This window comes from Xenopus laevis, chromosome 7L (genome assembly GCF_017654675.1).
Source record: "Xenopus laevis strain J_2021 chromosome 7L, Xenopus_laevis_v10.1, whole genome shotgun sequence".
Classification (NCBI taxonomy): domain Eukaryota; kingdom Metazoa; phylum Chordata; class Amphibia; order Anura; family Pipidae; genus Xenopus; species Xenopus laevis.
Window position 1 is genome coordinate 136,093,580 of NC_054383.1, and position 22,077 is coordinate 136,115,656.

The following is a 22,077-nucleotide window of genomic DNA, read 5'->3' on the forward strand; positions in this document are numbered from 1 at the left end:
GCCCAGTAGATGAGTGAGTGCCCAGCTGCCCAGTAGATGAGTGAGTGCCCAGCTGCCCAGTAGATGAGTGAGTGCCCAGTGAAAGAGTGAGTGCCCAGTAGATGAGTGAGTTCTAATGGATGAATGAGTGCACAGTTGATGAGTGAGTGCCCAGCTGCCCAGTAGATGAGTGAGTGCACAGTGAAAGAGTGAGTGCCCAACTGCCAGTAGATGAGTGAGTGCCCAGTGGATGAGTGAGTGCCCAGCTGCCCAGTAGATGAGTGAGTGCCCAGTGGAGTGCCCAGTGAATGAGTGAGTGCCCAGCTGCCCAGTAGATGAGTGAGTGCCTAGGGGATGAGTGAGTGCCCAGTGGAGTGCCCAGTGAATGAGTGAGTGCCCAGCTGCCCAGTAGATGAGTGAGTGCCCAGTGGATAAGTGAGTGCCCAGTGGATGAGCGAGTACCAGTGGATGAGTAAGTGCCCAGTGAATGAGTGAGTGCCCAGTAGATGAGTGAGTGCCCAGCTGCCCAGTAGATGAGTGAGTGCCCAGTGAATAAGTGAGTGCCCAGTAGATGAGTGAGTGCCCAGCTGCCCAGTAGATTAGTGAGTGCCCAGTGAAAGAGTGCCCAATAGATGAGTGAGTTCTAGTGGATGATTGAATGCACAGTGGATGAGTGAGTGCCCAGTGAACGAGTGAGTGCCCAACTGCCAGTAAATGAGTGAGTGCCCAGTGGATGAGTGAGTGCCCAGTGGAGTGCCCAGTGAATGAGTGAGTGCCCAGTGGAGTGCCCAGTGAATGAGTGAGTGCCCAGTGAACGAGTGAGTGCCCAACTGCCAGTAGATGAGTGAGTGCCCAGTGGATGAGTGAGTGCCCAGTGGAGTGCCCAGTGAATGAGTGAGTGCCCAGCTGCCCAGTAGATGAGTGAGTGCCCAGTGGAGTGCCCAGTGAATGAGTGAGTGCCCAGCTGCCCAGTAGATGAGTGAGTGCCCAGTGGATGAGCGAGTACCAGTGAATGAGTAAGTGCCCAGTGAATGAGTGCCCAGTAGATGAGTGAGTGCCCAGCTGCCCAGTAGATTAGAGAGTGCCCAGTGGATGAGTAAGTGCCCAGTAGATGAGCGAGTGCCCAGTGGGTGAGTAATTTTAAGAGCTGTAAGAGTAGAATAAAGTACAATTAGAGAAACAGATTATTAAACACTGCATTTTGGGTCCTTGTCAGGGCTCTGATCTTTTCCCATTGCAGATAATGTGGTTCTATGAAGAGTTAAGTGCCACTTGCCCTTATTCTGAGAGAAAGTCTGGATACAGTGAAATGTAATAGAAACCTGCTGGGAGAGACTCAATATTGTGTGAAATGGTCGATTATAGGATGAGCGGCAGGGAAGCGCCATTAACATGAATATTATGGGCTGACAGTCAGCGAATGGGGAATCAGTAAAATCTGGGCCAGAGAGCTGATCTATATCAGGGAGCAAATAGGAGGGGAACTCGGGTGAAAATATTCCTCCACTAATACAATGCATCCAATTAGCCACGCCCCTGATACCCCAAACCCAGCCCTTTGGCTTCAAGCCCAGCCCCTCACTTGGGACTGGGTCCTGCCTGTCCCCCCCCTGTTGGCTCCTCTACTTCCAACTACTCCCCCCATTACCAGCTCACCATATATAGATATGTATATAGATTGGAGGTGATTATTTATTAAAGGACAACTAAAGCTTATGAAAGAATTACGATACAATTGCTCCAACTTATGTCTGGCTCCAGTTCCAGTGTGTGCACTTCATGTCAGTACATATAATAAATAATAGATAATATATAATGCAGCATTTGTAGCCAAGTTTTACTCTCTGTGTCCAGTCAGGTGAGGGCATTACATCAAACAGGTGGCACTGTAGGTCTGATCCCATTGAGGCCAATGTCGACCCTTTGTTGATGCAGTTGGGCGTCTTTGATTGGAGACTTTCCTACACCAGCACCAGTCTGTCTGGCTAATAACATACAGTAGATGTGGCTGTGCCCATTGTCTATACATTGTTATGGCTACATCACAGCAACAGGATTGTCTCCTTTATGGAGGAGCTGGGGGTGCCAGGGATTAAATGTAAAACTCTAATGTAACAGAATGTAACAATAGTCAGTGTGGGCTTATTTTAGGAACTAATTAGAGCAGCAAATATGTCTTCCAATATAGACCTGTCATTCAACTGGCTACAGGCAGTTATATAATAGATAGATAGATGATAGATAGATAGATAGATAGATGATGGATAAATAGATAGATGGATGAATGTTGTTACAACAGCGCCACCTGCTGGTCATTTTCCCACCAGTCTGACCAGCAAGTAGTCAAGGAAGTTGTCAGGAGAAAGAAAGAGGCTGATGTTCTTCTGCTTAGGAAAGATGTGAGAAAGGTTTCTAATTTTATTCCTAAGCAGAAGAACATCAGCCTCTTTCTTTCTCCTGACAACTTCCTTGACTACTTGCTGGTCAGACTGGTGGGAAACTGACCAGCAGGTGGCGCTGTTGTAACACAATTCATTCATATTAACAGTACATGTATCCTTTAATATCTTGGAATAAAAACAAAATAAATAATGAATGTACATTGCAAAAGTGCTTAGAATAGCCCCCTCATAAATTTTCCATTCACTTATTTATAAGGTTTACTTATCCTTTAAGGAGAAGCCTTGCCCTGTCTGTCTCTTTCTATAACATGAGTCGCTAAGTCAGGAGTTTGTTGCCTGGAGAGCTCATTATTATTAATATTATCATATTCCTTTCTGCTGAATTGAGACCATGTAACCCCCGTAAGAAAGAGGGAGCAGAAAGGAGAAGAATGTGAGCCCCCCGCAAGGAATGATGATCCTGGAGAGACATCGGCAGCCGCTGGAGAAATAATGAGAAGGATAAAATCCGGCTGCTAAATGTTCTACTGGAGCAGAACTAAATCAATGAAAATCAGAACGGGGAGTCGGATCCAGCAGCAGAAATAGGGGGAGGTGGATTTGGAATCATTTCCCCTTATGATTTGCTTCTCAGCAGCAGCTGCCGCCTCTCAATCATTTCAGTTTTCTGTGAAGGGAAGATTAACGTTCAACTACAAGAGGGGATAAATATATCACTATAGTTATAGAACAGGAAGCAACGTTTCCTATCCCCAATACATAATAATGATCTGTCCCAGTATGGCAGCTCCCACTTTTATTTTAAAGGGTGGTTCATCTTTAATGACCAGTTCTAAGCAACTAATCAATTGGTCTTCATTATTTATTTGTTATAGGTTTTACATTTTTTGTCTTCTGACTCTTTCCAGCTTTCACATGGAGGTCGCTGACCCCATCTAAAATGTTAATACTCTGTAAGGCTACACATTTATTATTATTGCTACTTATTTTTTTTGCTTTTCAGGCCTTTCTTAATCATATTCCACTCTCTCTCAAATCTGTGCATGATTACTAGGGTAAATTGGACCCTAGCAACCAGATGGCTGAAATTGCAAACTGGAGAGCTGCTGAATAAAAAGTTAAATAACTCAAAAACCACAAATAATGAAAAAAATTAAAACCAATTGCAAATGGTCTAAGAATATCCCTCTCTACATCATACAAACAGTTAATTTAAAGGTGAACAACCCCTTTAAGAAATACACAGAGACATACATTGTGCAACACTGTCACTGTTCTGTATCTAAGGGGAAATAAAGAGAAGACAAACAGTAGTTATAGATATGATATATTTTCCTTTTAGACAACAAATGTGTGTGTGTAAATGAGTGAGACACAAGTGGTATAACATTAGCGCCCCCCACAGTCACAGGACGGTGCCGCAGTTTCAGGTTCTTGTATTAAAGCACAATGTGGGGGAAGTACTGAAAGCTTTCGATTTTGGCTGTAGGGGGCGGAGCACTCTGGTTCACCCCCACCCCTAAAATATATGAAGGTAGCAGGTGTTCTGTTGAGTGGTTTCCCACTCCAGGCAAAATCTGCTATTAGACAGTGGTTTAGATGCACTCAGTTGCACCCAGGAGAAGCACCACCCACACCCAGGAAAAGCACCTCCCACAACCAGGAGAAGCACCTCCCAAACTCAGGAGAAGCACCACCCTCACCCAGGAGAAGCACCGCCCACACTCAGGAGAAGCACCGCCCTCACCCAGGAGAAGCACCGCCCTCACCCAGGAGAAAAGCACTCAATGGGAACAGCATTACAAATGAAATTGCTCCGAGGTTGGCAGTTTTTACACAGCCAATCTCATCAGTGTATAACAGACGCACCCTCTGCTGTTCAGTAAAGCAAACAGCCTCCTCTGCTCAATTCTATGACTCATTGTAACAGGAGACTTAGAGAAGAGCAACATCAGGAGATGCTTCTGCTTCAGTAGCTTAAACATTCTCCAGCAGAGGACGCTCCTGTTACACATTCGCTCTGTGTCTATTAGTGTAAATTGCAAAAGGGTTGATATTGCTTTTTATTTCAAGATTGTCTCATTCTGATGCTTTCCAGTTTGGAACGGAGCGTTGCCGGCAGGGCAGGAAGGTGACAATATCTGCCTTCTGGTTGCCAGCGTCACCGACCCTAGAAACCACCTTGCATTTTACCATTCCCACTAGACTTACAAAGAAAAATTCTTCAAAATCACCAAATGACTTTCCCCTTTAAGAACTAATTTGCTCAGTTTTTTTCCTGGTCCAGTCCCGTGAGTCCTATAAACAGCAAATCAGCCCTTACACCAAGTTTTACCCCCAACACGGGAAGGTTTTATTATTTATCATTAAATGTGTAATATATTGCAGGCAGTGGTTATTTTAGACAATTTGCAGTTGGTCTTGATTTTTTTAAAGGGACACTCCTGTGGGGGAACTCTCAGAGCATAGAATATATGGTATTTATCATGTACCCTCTCTTATTCTTCTTCCGTTATTGCCTAGTTACTAAAGTATGTGACCTTAGCAACCATTATGCTGGTTGGGTAAGGGTTTCCAAATCAAAAAGCAGTAATTATGGTGTTACTTGCCCTTTATAATGAAAGAATGAATACATTGTTGGGGGGAAGTGCCCTAGCAACTAAATGACACATTCACTTTCAAACTGGAGAGCTGTATGCAAAAACACAAAGTTAAGTTTAAAAAAAAAAATACAAAAAATACAATTTCAGCTTTTTTTGCCAGTCTGACTCCAATCAGTAATATAATATGTGACTAAAAGTTCTGTCCAATGTAAACTTCCCCTTTAAGTGCTGATCTTTTTTTTTTTTCCTGGGGTTATCCAACCAGTAGCATTGCCCCTTACAGCAACCAAGAACTTCCTCCAGGGTAAATGAGTCACCTAAGACTTTATCCATGTGCAGAGTTCTGACTTCCTGATCCTGGGCTGCTCTCTTTCCTATTGCCAGACAGGAACCTCCCCCTGGTTAAATTAATCCAATCCCCTCCCCCAGTACTTAACCAGGTACAGAGCTCTGATTCTCTGTACTTCCTGCTCCTGGGCTGTTCTCTTTCCTATGGTCAGACAGGAACCTCCCCCTGGGTAAGTGAATCCAATCTCCCCCAGTACTTACCCAGGTACAGAGCTCTGATTCTCTGTACTTCCTGCTCCTGGGCTGTTCTCATTCCCATGGTCAGACAGGAACCTCCCCCTGGGTAAGTGAATGCAACCCCTCACCCCCCCATTACTAAACCAGATACAGGGCCAGGTAGAAGCAGTCATAATTTGTGTGCTTCCTGTTCCTGGGCTGCTCTCTTTCCCATGGTCAGACTGGAACCTCCCCCTTGGTTACTGAACTGAATCACCCCAATACAGGGCAAGGTGGAACGCTCAGAAATTATATGCTTCCTGTTAATGGGCTGCTGTCTTTCCCACAGGCAGGCAAAATCGTCCCCCAATTTTTCCCATACTTGGCAATGTAGAGGGCAGTGCACCTGTGTATCTCCTGTTCCTTGGCTGCTCTCTTTCCCATGGTCAGGGAAGCCTAATGCTTCCCCTTGAATTGATCAGTGTAGGCTGGAAACCAGAAATGAAGCAGGGGCTCCCTCTAGTGTCCAAACTCTATATCCTCATTTCCACTGATCAGACAGATCAATGCAATGAAAAATGCCCTGAAAAAGTCCAGGCTCCGCCCCCCGTCTGGTCATGTGAAGGAGAGCAGCCCAGAAGCCGGCAGCAGACAATGAAATATGTGGAAAATTGGCTGGGGAGGAATTGGAAGACTGAATGCATTTTCTAGTGGCCATTCCCAGTGGTGTCACCGTGGAACTAGGTCTGGAGCGCTTGCACTACTACTTTGCACGAGGGCTCACTATTGTGCAGTGTCCTTGTATGAAGGTGCCACAGACACACATGATACATGAGATAAGTGGTACGAGTAACAGTCACACTTTATACACGAATGACTGCATCTAGTAAACAGGAGAGCTACGGGCAGGCAGCCATATTGCATTGTCCTAATCTACAAACCACCGATGGCGCTTAAACGAGAAAAACCGCCGCCATGGCAACACTGATAAAAATCCAATTCCGTCACCGCTGCTTTGCAATCGGGATTAGTGGGAGGGGCCTTATCCACAAGCAGATTGTCTGAAGAAAGTTGGGTTCCTGGTGCTGTTCTGGGAGGGACCTGTGCCTTTAAGACAATACGAGTTGTGATACTTGTCCATGGAGCTATCACTCTTCGCTCTCCCCTTCCCGATGCGACTGGGCTGGCGAATCGTCTTCCCGCGCCGGAGGCCGATGCTGATGATGGCCCAGGCTTTCTGCTGGCGAGTCTTCTGCCGTGTTCAGATAGACGTTAAACATGGCCCCCTCCTGACTCAGTTCCTTCCCACACGCCTGACAACTGCACTGCAAGATCTTCTCCACCAGTTTGTCCACCCGCGGGAACTCCTCATTGCCCGGGCACTCCAGGGTCACCTGCCACAGTTAGGGGGGTAGATGTCAGCAAGAGATTCAAGTCCCACCCACTGCTTGAGTCACAGACTTCTTGCTTCTCCTCCTTAATCTACCCTGAGAATGTTCTAGTTCCACCCACTACTTGAGTCACAGACTTCTTGCTCCTCCCCCTACAGCTGCCATTAGAGAATTCTAGCCCCACCCACTGCCTGAGTCACACCCTACAAGCTGGTTAATTAGTAGAGCAGTAACAACTAGTGTTGCCAGTTGGGTACTTACCACATCCCACACAGAATCGATGGGCATGCAGGAGTCACAATGGACCAACGACTCTGTAGACTGAGGGAATGTGTTGGGGACACTGTAACTGAAGCACTGGCCCAGGCAGGCTCTGAAAGGAAAGAGCGAGAGTCAACTGCAGTACTTACCTTCCCCTGCAGGGGGACACAGCCAATGAACGGCAATAATTCATTACTATCACCCCCTACTGACTGAATAGAGGAGCCAGTTAAATACTGCAGTCAGTTCTTCCCAAACCATGAGTTACAATTCAATTAGAAAGATCCTAAAATATACTTATCATTTACAGTAGGGGGTACATAATCCCTTATAATACATGAGTGATACTCAGAGTTCCCTGTATAACTCAGCCTGCAGCCTTGTGCCTTTATATGGTCACAGAACAACCCCTCAGTGACTTCTAATATCCTTATCATTTACAGTAGGGGGTACATTATCCCTTATAATACATGAGTGATACTCAGAGTTCCCTGTATAACTCAGCCTGCAGCCTTGTGCCTTTATATGGTCACAGAACAAACCCTCAGTGACTTCTAATATCCTTATCATTTACAGTAGGGGGTACATTATCCCTTATAATACATGAGTGATACTCAGAGTTCCCTGTATAACTCAGCCTGCAGCCTTGTGCCTTTATATGGTCACAGAACAACCCCTCAGTGACTTCTAATATCCTTATCATTTACAGTAGGGGGTACATTATCCCTTATAATACATGAGTGATACTCAGAGTTCCCTGTATAACTCAGCCTGCAGCCTTGTGTCTTTATATGGTCACAGAACAACCCCTCAGTGACTTCTAATATCCTTATCATTTACAGTAGGGGGTACATTATCCCTTATAATACATGAGTGATACTCAAAGTTCCCTGTATAACTCAGCCTGCAGCCTTGTGCCTTTATATGGTCACAGAACAACCCCTCACTGACTTCTAATATCCTTATCATTTACAGTAGGGGGTACATTATCCCTTATAATACATGAGTGATACTCAGAGTTCCCTGTATAACTCAGCCTGCAGCCTTGTGCCTTTATATGGTCACAGAACAAACCCTCAGTGACTTCTAATATCCTTATCATTTACAGTAGGGGGTACATTATCCCTTATAATACATGAGTGATACTCAGAGTTCCCTGTATAAGGGTGTATGTTCCTAATAACATGGGAGGTCTCACCTGTTCTGGATGGATTTGGACTCGCAGCCACTGTGACCCACAATCTGAGTGATGTTTTTGGCTTCGCACCAGGCACTTTTATCTGGGAACAGCGCCAATCGGTTGATGGGTGGAGGGGCCGCAAAAATCGCCACTGGGAGAAGGAAGCCAATCAGAAACCAGATCGTCATCTTCACCTAAAACAGGGAGGCGATCAATAAGGTCAGAGTAATGTCTGAAATAGTGACCCAACTCCCAGATACCCTGATAACTCTATTACAGTAAAGTGAGACTGACGCCTTCAAAACTAAAAACCTGGGGAGCTGTAGTTCTACCCTATGGGCCAAAATGGGGATTGTGTGGTGGTGCAATTACAAAACAAATCCAGCAGAGGTCACTGTGCACTCGCCCTATTGCATCTCTATTCCTCACTTCATTGACTTTGACCCCTTAGGACCAGGTCGGGAACCCTGTGGTTCTCCAGATGTGTCTCTGCTACAAATATCAGGATTATTGGCAATAAAACAAGTAATTAGGTGACACGAAAGGGGCCTTTTTTTCTATTTCCTTTTATTACACAAAAAAAAATAACTATTTGGGTGGACTTCACCTTTAAAAGAGAAGCGGTAGCGCAACAGGGTGAGAATAATGAGTTTAGTAATATATTTGCTCAGCATGCGACTGAATGGGGGGTACGGGGAGAACAAAGGGCCCTGCAAAGCAGTTAATGTTACTCACAGATGTTGCTTCTTAAAGGGTAACTAACACCAAAAACTGTGCTGCCAAGTGATTCCATCCATCAACTTTAACTTGCTTTAATTGTGTCTTTGCTTATTGGCTCACAAATGGGAGTGAGATTTCTTTCATCTGTGAGGGTGATGTTTATTTACTGCCCTGGGTACCCCTGGAAATATAGCAGGGTGACACCCCAATGTTTCTATATATCTGTAACCTTGTTATGAGCTAAGGGGGCCCAGTCTGAAGGTCAGTTAGGGGGAGATTTGGGGTGTTTATTTGTGCCCTGGGTACCCCTGGAACTATAGCAGGGTGACACCCCAATGTTTCTATATATCTGTAACCTTGTTATGAGCTAAGGGGGCCCGGTCTGAAGGTCAGTTAGGGGGAGATTTGGGGTGAGTGCTTATTTGTGCCCTGGGTACCCCTGGAACTATAGCAGGGTGACACCCCAATGTTTCTATATATCTGTAACCTTGTTATGAGCTAAGGGGGCCCAGTCTGAAGGCCAGTTAGGGGGAGATTTGGGGTGAGTGTTTATTTGTGCCCTGGGTACCCCTGGAACTATAGCAGGTGACACCCCAATGTTTCTATATAAATGTATCAGTAAATTCTTTAGAGCAGTTGTGGGTTGGGACTGGATGTGCATGTGGTTAGTGGCCCTTTAAGGGCAGATAGAGACATTCGGGCTGTTCCATTGTGTTTGTTAATAAATCTGCTCAGATTCAGTAATTTCCTCACCGGATGCTTACATTTTAGTTGGGACCATCTGCAGCTCATCCCTTCAGAGTGAATATAAGGACAGGAGGGAGTTGCAGGGACATTAATGGGGGAGTCGGGAGTCCTTAGTCTGACATGGGACGTTGGGAGTTGTAGTAAAACATCACCTGTAATTCTGCCAGTGCCCCATGCCCAGTACAGAAGAATTTGCTGCTGGAATGTGAGTCTGGACAAACTGGGGTCACTGTGTCCTCTTTGCATTTGGGGGTCCAGAAGGGACATGAGCCTAAACAATTCCAGATCTTCTCATTTAATCACAGACAGTTCCCCCTCCCATCACCACCCCTTCTGCACAGAGAGAAGAATGTCCCTCACCCGCGGGGATGGAATTCACTTTGGCTTCACATGAAGGGACTCGATATCTACATGCGCCAAGCAACTCCCAGCACCTTCCCCTCTGACTGCTGAGCAATAATACTGTAATGTGCCGGGATTAGTTTGCCTTTACTTCCTCTTAGACAGTACAGTATGAGGGTATAGCTTATTGTGTGCCCAGAACATTCCTTCTCTGTATATTTGTATTTATACATATGGGAGGAGGTGCCATATTGATTCCCTTAGACAGTACAGTATGAGGGTATAGCTTATTGTGTGCCCAGAACATTCCTTCTCTGTATATTTGTATTTATACATATGGGAGGAGGAGGTGCCATATTGATTCCCTTAGACAGTACAGTATGAGGGTATAGCTTATTGTGTGCCCAATGACTGGGGGTCCTGAGTACAATGTGAGTGTTATACACGTGGGTCAGTTGGGATGAGGACGGGATGATTCAGTAATATTTCCTGTATGCGACATGTGACCTCATTATTATGAGATGGGGGGGGGTCTGACCACATGTTGGATCACACAGGGGGGGGCTTGATCCCAAACTCGCTGCTGTAGATAAATGTCCCTGTCACACCGGGGGCTTTTCCTGCCAACTCGGCACATTGTTCCCAATGAAGAACAGAAGGAACATTGGGGGGGTCAGTAATAGATAACGGCTGCGGCCTATGGGGGGGTGTTACGCAAGGGAGTCGGGGAGTAGATGGATTAACTGATTGAGTACCAGGAATGTTGGTCCCTCAACTCAGTGAGAGCCTGGGAATGAGAGAGAGTCTGACCATGGGAAAGAGAGAAAGAGAGAAAGAGAGAAAGAGAGAAGAGAGAGAAGAGAGAGAAGAGAGAGAAGAGAGAGAAGAGAGAGAGAGAAGAGAGAGAGAGAGAGAGAGAGAGAGAGAGAGAGAGAAGAGAGAGAGAAGAGAGAGAGAAGAGAGAGAGAGAAGAGAGAGAGAAGAGAGAGAGAAGAGAGAGAGAGAGAGAGAGAAGAGAGAGAGAAGAGAGAGAGAAGAGAGAGAGAGTGTCTGACCATAGGAAAGAGAGCAGCCCAGGAGCAGGACTTAGGGCCATGGTTTCAGTGACAGGTGGGACTATGATAGTGTAAGTAATACTAGTAAGTAATACTAGTAAGTAAGTAATACTAGTCATATGGCAGTATTTCCACTAACCCTGCTGCTGAGTGGGTCACACAGTGTAGCCTGTTCATCCCCCCACAACATCTCCATCAGATCAGTTCCTCCCCAAGTGACAAAGTCACTAATACACAGTATCAGCCATTGTGTAGGGCAGCAACACAATAAAACACAAACGAAACCCCTCACAGTTGGACGAGAGGAAGGTGAGAGAATACAGTTCCTCCGCTCCCTTATTATGGGCAACTGCGGCCGGGGAAACACTGGGAGTCGTATAGTTCCACACAGACCCGGCCCAGTTTCCGTTCTGCTGCAGCCGATGCCAAGTCCAGGGCAACAGGATCCTCGTTCTCTCTGACACCCAGTGATGTGACTTTTCCACTGAAACACTGCGAGAAGCGACTCAACACATTCTCCAACACTGTCACATAAATCCGCTCATTAAATGTATCCGCTCTTTCCTCTCTCCATATTAAGTTCTGACCTTAATATGGACTCAGCTGCCCAACCTCACCTTCTCCTCTGTCTGGGCAGGGTCCATCTGTGGTTCCTCATTCTGTATGTGCCCCTCACCTTCCCCTCTGTCTGCGCAGGTCCATCTGTGGTTCCTCATTCTGTATGTGCCCCTCACCTTCCCCTCTGTGTGGGCAGGGTCCATCTGTGGTTCCTCATTCTGTATGTGCCCCTCACCTTCCCCTCTGTCTGGGCAGGGTCCATCTGTGGTTCCTCATTCTGTATGTGCCCCTCACCTTCCCCTCTGTCTGGGCAGGGTCCATCTGTGGTTCTTTATTCTGTATGTGCTCCTCACCTTCCCCTCTGTCTGGGCAGGGTCCATCTGTGGTTCTTTATTCTGTATGTGCCCCTCACCTTCCCCTCTGTCTGGGCAGGGTCCATCTGTGGTTCCTCATTCTGTATGTGCCCCTCACCTTCCCCTCTGTCTGGGCAGGGTCCATCTGTGGTTCCTCATTCTGTATGTACCCCTCACCTTCCCCTCTGTCTGGGCAGGGTCCATCTGTGGTTCCTCATTCTGTATGTGCCCCTCACCTTCCCCTCTGTCTGGACAGGGTCCATCTGTGGTTCCTCATTCTGTATGTGCCCCTCACCTTCCCCTCTGTCTGGGCAGGGTCCATCTGTGGTTCCTCATTCTGTATGTGCCCCTCACCTTCCCCTCTGTGTGGGCAGGGTCCATCTGTGGTTCCTCATTCTGTATGTGCCCCTCACCTTCCCCTCTGTCTGGGCAGGGTCCATCTGTGGTTCCTCATTCTGTATGTGCCACTCACCTTCCCCTCTGTCTGGGCAGGGTCCATCTGTGGTTCTTTATTCTGAATGTGCTCCTCACCTTCCCCTCTGTCTGGGCAGGGTCCATCTGTGGTTCTTTATTCTGTATGTGCCCCTCACCTTCCCCTCTGTCTGGGCAGGGTCCATCTGTGGTTCCTCATTCTGTATGTGCCCCTCACCTTCCCCTCTGTCTGGGCAGGGTCCATCTGTGGTTCCTCATTCTGTATGTGCCCCTCACCTTCCCCTCTGTCTGGGCAGGGTCCATCTGTGGTTCCTCATTCTGTATGTGCCCCTCACCTTCCCCTCTGTCTGGGCAGGCTCCATCTGTGGTTCCTCATTCTGTATGTGCCCCTCACCTTCCCCTCTGTCTGGGCAGGTCCATCTGTGGTTTCTCATTCTGTATGTGCCCCTCACCTTCCCCTCTGTCTGGGCAGGGTCCATCTGTGGTTCCTCATTCTGTATGTGCCCCTCACTGGTCTTGTTATAAGGTGGGAGGCCACATACCTATGTTTATATGTGTATCTAACAGCCAGGTGCCAGGTATTTACCCAGATGCCACCACCAGGGGGAGACCAAAAGCCAAATGACAGCTGGTGAATAGTATTTCCCTGCAAGATCACAGAGATTCTCAGGTATGTCCTGTGCCAGGTGGTGAGTGACCCTTCGAGTGCCCAGAGTGTAGGGGCAGGGGGGATGGTCAGGTCAATGGCCTCCAAAATTAGTGCTCATATTATATAGGCTACTAGAGTATGTAGCCAAATCAAAATCTGTATGAGCCCCTATGGGTTAATTTTCCCTTTAAGCAGCTCTAATTGGCGCCAAGTTGGTTGATTATTTAACAAGAATGTCTCTCTGCCCCCCCCCCCAATAACCGCAGTCAGGTGTGTGATAATCCCACTGGAATGTACAAACACTTAACCCTTCCATGTCCTGCCACTGCCTTACATCCAGTTGTCTACTCCCTGCACTGCTGCTCCTGACTACATGTACACTGTGAAACAATGGCACCCTGTTTTATCAAGGACACAATAACCCAAAGCAAAGAGGTGGGCGAGTGCATCGGTGTCACGGCTGGGGTACGGCCATGGGAACGGCATTTCGGAAAGTGAAGCTGAAAGGGAAAGGTCACGGGCGGATGAATCTTGTGTTTCGGCAGCTGAGTGAAAACATTGGGATTAGGGGGGGGGGGCTTGTGGGAATTGTCACGGATAATAGGGAACATCTTGGCAGCCCCCCAACAACCACAGACTGAACATTTCCTGCAACTGCCGCACGAGTGTGCAAATTGGTGCAAAAACAAAAATTCACCATTAGATTAAAGGAAAAGTTTACCTTTAAATGGACTGCAGAGTCTTAAAGGACAACTGTAACTCCCTGGGGTGACAATTTGTTAGGCACCCGCTCACTAACCTTCTACCCCAGGCCGGGGCAATTCTGTATATAAAAGTTCACCAACCGGGGTACCCCATGTAGGGTGGGGTTTCTATACAAGAATTGCCCCAGTCCAGGGCAGAACATCTGCCTCCCCAACTGTCATCCCATCAGGACTTGGATACATTTTAATCGCATCAGGTGATATAGGGCTACAAAGCTTTATCGATGTACTATCTGCTACACTCAGTAGGCCAGCTCTTCAAAGAGATTTGGAATAAATAAACACTAGATGCCCTTGGCTTTGTAGCTGATTGGTTCATATCAGCAGTGACCTCACTACAGGGTAAAGGGGTGCCCTGGGCAAACGAAAGGGGAATATTACCCACTAAAGGCTGCAAAGCACTGGTCATACCCATAATGTCACCTATAGGATTAGCACTCGGGGCTGGGGGGCCCCTGTTACTGTCACATGATCTGCAGACGGGTCTTGTGATTCCAGAGAATGTGAGCTCTGGTGCCGAGACAAATGCATTGCACAGCTAAATAAATAATAATAAATTGTGGCTACGTGCCAAGCACTGCTTCTCTCTCTAAACCCAATGCCTCATATCCAGGAACCAGATACACTAGGTCTGACCATGGGAAAGAGAACAGCCCAGGAGCAGGAAGTACAGAGAATCAGAGATCTGTACCTGGGTAAGTACTGGGGGAGATTGGATTCACTTACCCAGGAGGAGGTTCCTGTCTGACCATGGGAAAGAGAACAGCCCAGGAGCAGGAAGTACAGAGAATCAGAGCTCTGTACCTGGGTAAGTACTGGGGGAGATTGGATTCACTTACCCAGGGGGAGGTTCCTGTCTGACCATGGGAAAGAGAGCAGCCCAGGAGCAGGAATTACAGAAAATCAGAGCTCTGTACCTGGGTAAGTACTGGGGGAGATTGGATTCACTTACCCAGGGGGAGGTTCCTGTCTGACCATGGGAAAGAGAACAGCCCAGGAGCAGGAAGTACAGAGAATCAGAGCTCTGTACCTGGGTAAGTACTGGGGGAGATTGGATTCACTTACCCAGGGGGAGGTTCCTGTCTGACCATGGGAAAGAGAACAGCCCAGGAGCAGGAAGTACAGAGAATCAGAGCTCTGTACCTGGGTAAGTACTGGGGGAGATTGGATTCACTTACCCAGGGGGAGGTTCCTGTCTGACCATGGGAAAGAGAGCAGCCCAGGAGCAGCAATTACAGAAAATCAGAGCTCTGTACCTGGGTAAGTACTGGGGGAGATTGGATTCACTTACCCAGGGGGAGGTTCCTGTCTGCCCATGGGAAAGAGAACAGCCCAGGAGCAGGAAGTACAGAGAATCAGAGCTCTGTACCTGGGTAAGTACTGGGGGAGATTGGATTCACTTACCCAGGGGGAGGTTCCTGTCTGACCATGGGAAAGAGAACAGCCCAGGAGCAGGAAGTACAGAGAATCAGAGCTCTGTACCTGGGTAAGTACTGGGGGAGATTGGATTCACTTACCCAGGGGGAGGTTCCTGTCTGACCATGGGAAAGAGAGCAGCCCAGGAGCAGCAATTACAGAAAATCAGAGCTCTGTACCTGGGTAAGTACTGGGGGAGATTGGATTCACTTACCCAGGGGGAGGTTCCTGTCTGCCCATGGGAAAGAGAACAGCCCAGGAGCAGGAAGTACAGAGAATCAGAGCTCTGTACCTGGGTAAGTACTGGGGGAGATTGGATTCACTTACCCAGGGGGAGGTTCCTGTCTGACCATGGGAAAGAGAACAGCCCAGGAGCAGGAAGTACAGAGAATCAGAGCTCTGTACCTGGGTAAGTACTGGGGGAGATTGGATTCACTTACCCAGGGGGAGGTTCTTGTCTGACCATGGGAAAGAGAACAGCCCAGGAGCAGGAAGTACAGAGAATCAGAGCTCTGTACCTGGGTAAGTACTGGGGGAGATTGGATTCACTTACCCAGGGGGAGGTTCCTGTCTGACCATGGGAAAGAGAACAGCCCAGGAGCAGGAAGTACAGAGAATCAGAGCTCTGTACCTGGGTAAGTACTGGGGGAGATTGGATTTACTTACCCAGGGGGAGGTTCCTGTCTGACCATGGGAAAGAGAACAGCCCAGGAGCAGGAAGTACAGAGAATCAGAGCTCTGTACCTGGGTAAGTACTGGGGGAGATTGGATTGTCTTACCTGGGGGGAGGTCCCTAGTGGACTCATAGCACAGGATTAACCCTTACTTAATACCATGTTTTTAGCAAAATGGGGTCACAAGACCAGCAGACATAGTTACCCCTCTCACATCTGCAAAGCTGTTGTTTCCCTTATGGGAGTTGAATTAAAAAAAAAATCAGATACAATTCCCAAGATCCTCAGAGCTCAGTGGGGGGGGGAGAAAGATTGAATTATCACGGAGCAAACCCTAAAAATTCTCTATTTCATCTCTGATTTCCACCCCCAGCTGCAGAGACGTGTTGTTGTACATGGGATGAGTCAGGTAGGAACCGTCTGCATTTGGAGATCAAGCCGCAACAAAACTTCACATTCTTTTGTTCATTTGCACGTCAGGAGCCTCATAGCAACCGGCTCTGTTTTGGTACAAACCCAGTGGCGTTTAAAGGCAAACTTCACCTGCAAATCAGCTTGTTTCTCTGTCTCTCTCCAAGTTGCTAGTGTCCCTGCCCTTGGCAACAATCAAGTGGACAGAATTCTGGGTTGATGAATGGTCTTCCCACCAATCTGTTGTTTCTTATATGTAAATGACTTGCTTGTTAATTAATTGGGTTTAATGAATGATAAACATTGCTCAGGCCCCTATACAGCAGCTGAGCCCTAATATAATACAGTTATAGTTTAGCTAATGTCAATAAACACTCGATCAATCAAGATGAACCTTATGAATTAATATAAAGATGGAACTTTGCAGTCGGGGGTGGTTGGACCTGTTGCCAGTTTTTGGCCCTTTTACCCCTCACCAGGGGGTTCTCTGCACCAGCCAATCCCGGCCTGAGATACACGGGGGGTACAATGAAGTTGCACAACAGATAAAAGGACAAGATTCCTGGAACAGAATGTTTCCCAGTACAGAAAATACACAGTAAAACCTCAATAATAATCCCGGCATTATAAACCATACTGCCCCCTCCCCTCCTTAACCCAGAGCAGTTTTGGGTTCTTAGTTAACCCCTCTGAAGCCAAGGTGACCCCCCAGTCTGTGCTATTACAGTATTTACAGTATCAGTACAAATGTAAAATCCAGATTCTTTATAAAGTCTCACGAACTGGCCCTAAAGGAACCGACAGACCATCAGGGCCACAAACAGAACTGGGGCAGTATTAGGGGGTGCAGTATTAGGGGGGTGCAGAATTAGGGGGTGCAGAATTAGGAGGGTGCAGAATTAGGAGGGTGCAGTATTAGGAGGGTGCAGTATTAGGAGGGTGCAGTATTAGGAGGGTGCAGTATTAGGAGGGTGCAGTATTAGGAGGGTGCAGTATTAGGGTGGGAGGCACCCTCATACCATGGGAACAGGGAAGGTAAGGGCTGTGGGAGGATATTGAGGCTGTAGTGGGGGCCAAGTTGAACCCCCTAGAACAAAGTCTGTCCCTGGGACACTCCGAGCCCCTTTGGTGGATTTGGGGAACAAGGAACGGGACTAAAAGGGACAGAACTGAGCATCACAAAGGGAAACATATCTCATCATCCCCTAATAAATTGTCTGTAGCACAAGGGGAGCAGTAACAGTGACACTGAGGGACATTGATGGAGTTGGGGAGGTAGAGGCTGAGGAACATGACAAACCCCATAAGGTTGTATTTTGGACATGATGACTGGGGGTCTGGAATGTGGAACCCCCTAATGCTTGGCTTTGGTTGCCTGGGGTGGGGTAGTGGAACTAGAAGAAGTGTAAGACATACAAGTCTGGTGTAGAATATGGGGGACCCCACTGATGTTGAGGAGTAAAAAGCAGCAGAGATGTGGGTCGGGGTGTAGAAAACACAAGCTCTTTGGGGCAGTTCTCACACATGTTGGTTGAAATCAGGGACCCCCATAACCCTGGTGTAGGGATGTGATGCAGAGGGGTAAAGGGATGGGTTGGTGAGGGGTAAAGGGGTGGGTTGGTGAGGGGTAAAGGGGTGGGTTGGTGAGGGGTAAAGGGGGGTTAGGTGAGGGGTAAAGGGATGGGTTGGTGAGGGGTAAAGGGGAGGGTTGGTGAGGGGTAAAGGGGTGGGTAGGTGAGGGGTAAAGGGGTGGGTTGGTGAGGGGTAAAGGGATGGGTAGGTGAGGGGTAAAGGGGGGGTAGGTGAGGGGTAAAGGGGTGGGTAGGTGAGGGGTAAAGGGGGGGTAGGTGAGGGGTAAAGGGGGGGTAGGTGAGGGGTAAAGGGGTGGGTTGGTGAGGGGTAAAGGGATGGGTAGGTGAGGGGTAAAAGGGGGTAGGTGAGGGGTAAAGGGGTGGGTTGGTGAGGGGTAAAGGGATGGGTTGGTGAGGGGTAAAGGGATGGGTTGGTGAGGGGTAAAGGGATGGGTTGGTGAGGGGTAAAGGGGTGGTAGTTGAGGGGTAAAGGGGTGGGTAGGTGAGGGGTAAAGGGGTTGGTAGGTGAGGGGTAAAGGGGTGGGTAGGTGAGGGGTAAAGGGGTGGGTAGGTGAGGGGTAAAGGGATGGGTTGGTGAGGGGTAAAGGGATGGGTTGGTGAGGGGTAAAGGGGTGGGTAGGTGAGGGGTAAAGGGGTGTGTAGGTGACGGGTGGGTAGGTGAGGGGTAAAGGGATGGGTTGGTGAGGGGTAAAGGGGGGTAGGTGAGGGGGTAAAGGGGTGGGTAGGTGAGGGGGTAAAGGGGTGGGTAGGTGAGGGGTAAAGGGGTGGGTAGTTGAGGGGTAAAGGGATGGGTAGTTGAGGGGTAAAGGGGTGGGTAGGTGAGGGGTAAAGGGGTGGGTAAGTGAGGGGTAAAGGGGTGGGTAGGTGCGGGGTGGGTAGGTGAGGGGTAAAGGGATGGGTAGGTGAAGAGTAAAGCGGGGGTAGTTGAGGGGTAAAGGGATGGGTAGGTGAAGGGTAAAGGGGGGGTAGTTGAGGGGTAAAGGGGGGGTAGGTGAGGGGTAAAGGGATGGGTAGGTGAAGGGTAAAGGGGGGGTAGGTGAGGGGTAAAGGGATGGGTAGGTGAAGGGTAAAGGGGGGTAGGTGAAGGGTAAAGGTGGGGTAGGTGAGGGGTAAAGGGGTGGGTAGGTGAAGGGTAAAGGGGTGGGTTGGTGAGGGGTAAAGGGATGGGTAGGTGAGGGGTAAAAGGGGGTAGGTGAGGGGTAAAGGGGTGGGTTGGTGAGGGGTAAAGGGATGGGTTGGTGAGGGGTAAAGGGATGGGTTGGTGAGGGGTAAAGGGATGGGTTGGTGAGGGGTAAAGGGGTTGGTAGGTGAGGGGTAAAGGGGTGGGTAGGTGAGGGGTAAAGGGGTGGGTAGGTGAGGGGTAAAGGGGTTGGTAGGTGAGGGGTAAAGGGGTGGGTAGGTGAGGGGTAAAGGGGTGGGTAGGTGAGGGGTAAAGGGATGGGTAGGTGAAGGGTAAAGGGGGGTAGGTGAAGGGTAAAGGTGGGGTAGGTGAGGGGTAAGGGGTGGGTAGGTGAAGGGTAAAGGGGGGTAGGTGAGGGGTAAAGGGGTGGGTAGGTGAGGGGTGGGTTGGTGAGGGGTAAAGGGGTGGGTAGGTGAGGGGTAAAGGGGTGGGTTGGTGAGGGGTGACCCCCAGTAGGACTGAGAGATAAGATGTTGAGGGGGATATAAATCGCTAATAGGCTGGTGTAGTAACAGGTTGGCCCCAGGGGTGCAGGGAGAAGAAGAAGAAGCAGAGGAAGGTCGCACAGTCGCACTTACCTGGAGAAGAAGAGCCGGGGCTTCCCATTCACTTGAGACTGAAGAGCAGAGACAGATCCATGCGGAATCAGAAGCAGAAGGAGCGGAGGATCCAAGGGGAACGGGGGAAAGTTCCGGGGAAACAAAACCAAATGTTCCGGAAAGAGAAGCGGAAACTGAGACTGAACCGGGGAGTCAGGAGGGAACAGTCTCGTTATTGGGAATAAGATTTAAATCCTCCCCCTGTGGAACGAACTGATGAGACTGAGCCGAACTCTGAGACTGGGGGAGATACTGGGAGGTACCGGGGGAGGGGCAGGATTTGGCCTCCAATTCCTATTGGGATTTCCATCAACTCTGCGGGGAGGGGGGAGGTAAGAAGTGAGGAATCCGGAGCCCGACACCAACAGCCCCAGTCTCACAGGGTGTGTCCTTTATATTCACTTCTTTCTATTCATTTCTATTGATTTATTTCTATCATTTATATATATATATTTATTTTTATTTATATACCCACTGGTAATTACCTGCACCTCTATATATTTATATATCATATCCCCCTTATATATTTATATATACTGATCATATCCTATTATATATTTATATATAGTGATCATATCCCCCTTATATATTTATATATAGTGATCATATCCCCTTATATATTTATATATAGTGATCATATCCCCTTATATATTTATATATAGTGATCATATCCCCTTATATATTTATATATAGTGATCATATCCTATTATATATTTATATATAGTGATCATATCCCCCTTATATATTTATATATAGTGATCATATCCCCTTATATATTTATATATAGTGATCATATCCCCTTATATATTTATATATAGTGATCATATCCCCTTATATATTTATATATAGTGATCATATCCCCCTTATATATTATATATAGTGATCATATCCCCCTTATATATTTATATATAGTGATCATATCCCCCTTATATATTTATATATAGTGATCATATCCCCTTATATATTTATATATAGTGATCATATCCCCCTTATATATTTATATATAGTGATCATATCCCCTTATATATTTATATATAGTGATCATATCCCCTTATATATTTATATATAGTGATCATATCCCCTTATATATTTATATATAGTGATCATATCCCCCTTATATATTTATATATAGTGATCATATCCCCTTATATATTTATATATAGTGATCATATCCCCCTTATATATTTATATATAGTGATCATATCCCCTTATATATTTATATATAGTGATCATATCCCCCTTATATATTTATATATAGTGATCATATCCCCCTTATATATTTATATATAGTGATCATATCCCCTTATATATTTATATATAGTGATCATATCCCCTTATATATTTATATATAGTGATCATATCCCCTTATATATTTATATATAGTGATCATATCCCCTTATATATTTATATATAGTGATCATATCCCCTTATATATTTATATATAGTGATCATCCCCCTTATATATTTATATATAGTGATCATATCCCCCTTATATATTTATATATAGTGATCATATCCCCTTATATAATTTATATATAGTGATCATATCCCCTTATATATTTATATATAGTGATCATATCCCCTTATATATTTATATATAGTGATCATATCCCCCTTATATATTTATATATAGTGATCATATCCCCCTTATATATTTATATATAGTGATCATATCCCCTTATATATTTATATATAGTGATCATATCCCTTATATAATTATATATAGTGATCATATCCCCTTATATATTTATATATAGTGATCATATCCCCTTATATATTTATATATAGTGATCATATCCCCCTTATATATTTATATATAGTGATCATATCCCCTTATATAATTATATATAGTGATCATATCCCCTTATATATTTATATATAGTGATCATATCCCCTTATATATTTATATATAGTGATCATATCCCTTTATATATTTATATATAGTGATCATATCCCCTTATATATTTATATATAGTGATCATATCCCCTTATATATTTATATATAGTGATCATATCCCCTTATATATTTATATATAGTGATCATATCCCCTTATATAATTATATATAGTGATCATATCCCCTTATATATTTATATATAGTGATCATATCCCTTATATATTTATATATAGTGATCATATCCCCTTATATATTTATATATAGTGATCATATCCCCCTTATATATTTATATATAGTGATCATATCCCCCTTATATATTTATATATAGTGATCATATCCCCTTATATATTTATATATAGTGATCATATC

The 22,077-nt window shown here is 46.3% G+C and overlaps 1 protein-coding gene across 1 annotated transcript; it reads right to left on the reverse strand.

The window, feature by feature from the left end:
- Window positions 1-4,710: 4,710 nt before the first annotated feature.
- nbl1.L (NBL1, DAN family BMP antagonist L homeolog) lies at window positions 4,711-19,984 on the reverse strand. Its single transcript, NM_001085679.1, is given in 4 exon segments — window positions 4,711-6,882; window positions 7,141-7,252; window positions 8,339-8,514; window positions 19,792-19,984. Coding segments are annotated over 3 exon segments (528 nt in total). The 5' UTR covers window positions 8,509-8,514; window positions 19,792-19,984; the 3' UTR covers window positions 4,711-6,636.
- Window positions 19,985-22,077: the final 2,093 nt, after the last annotated feature.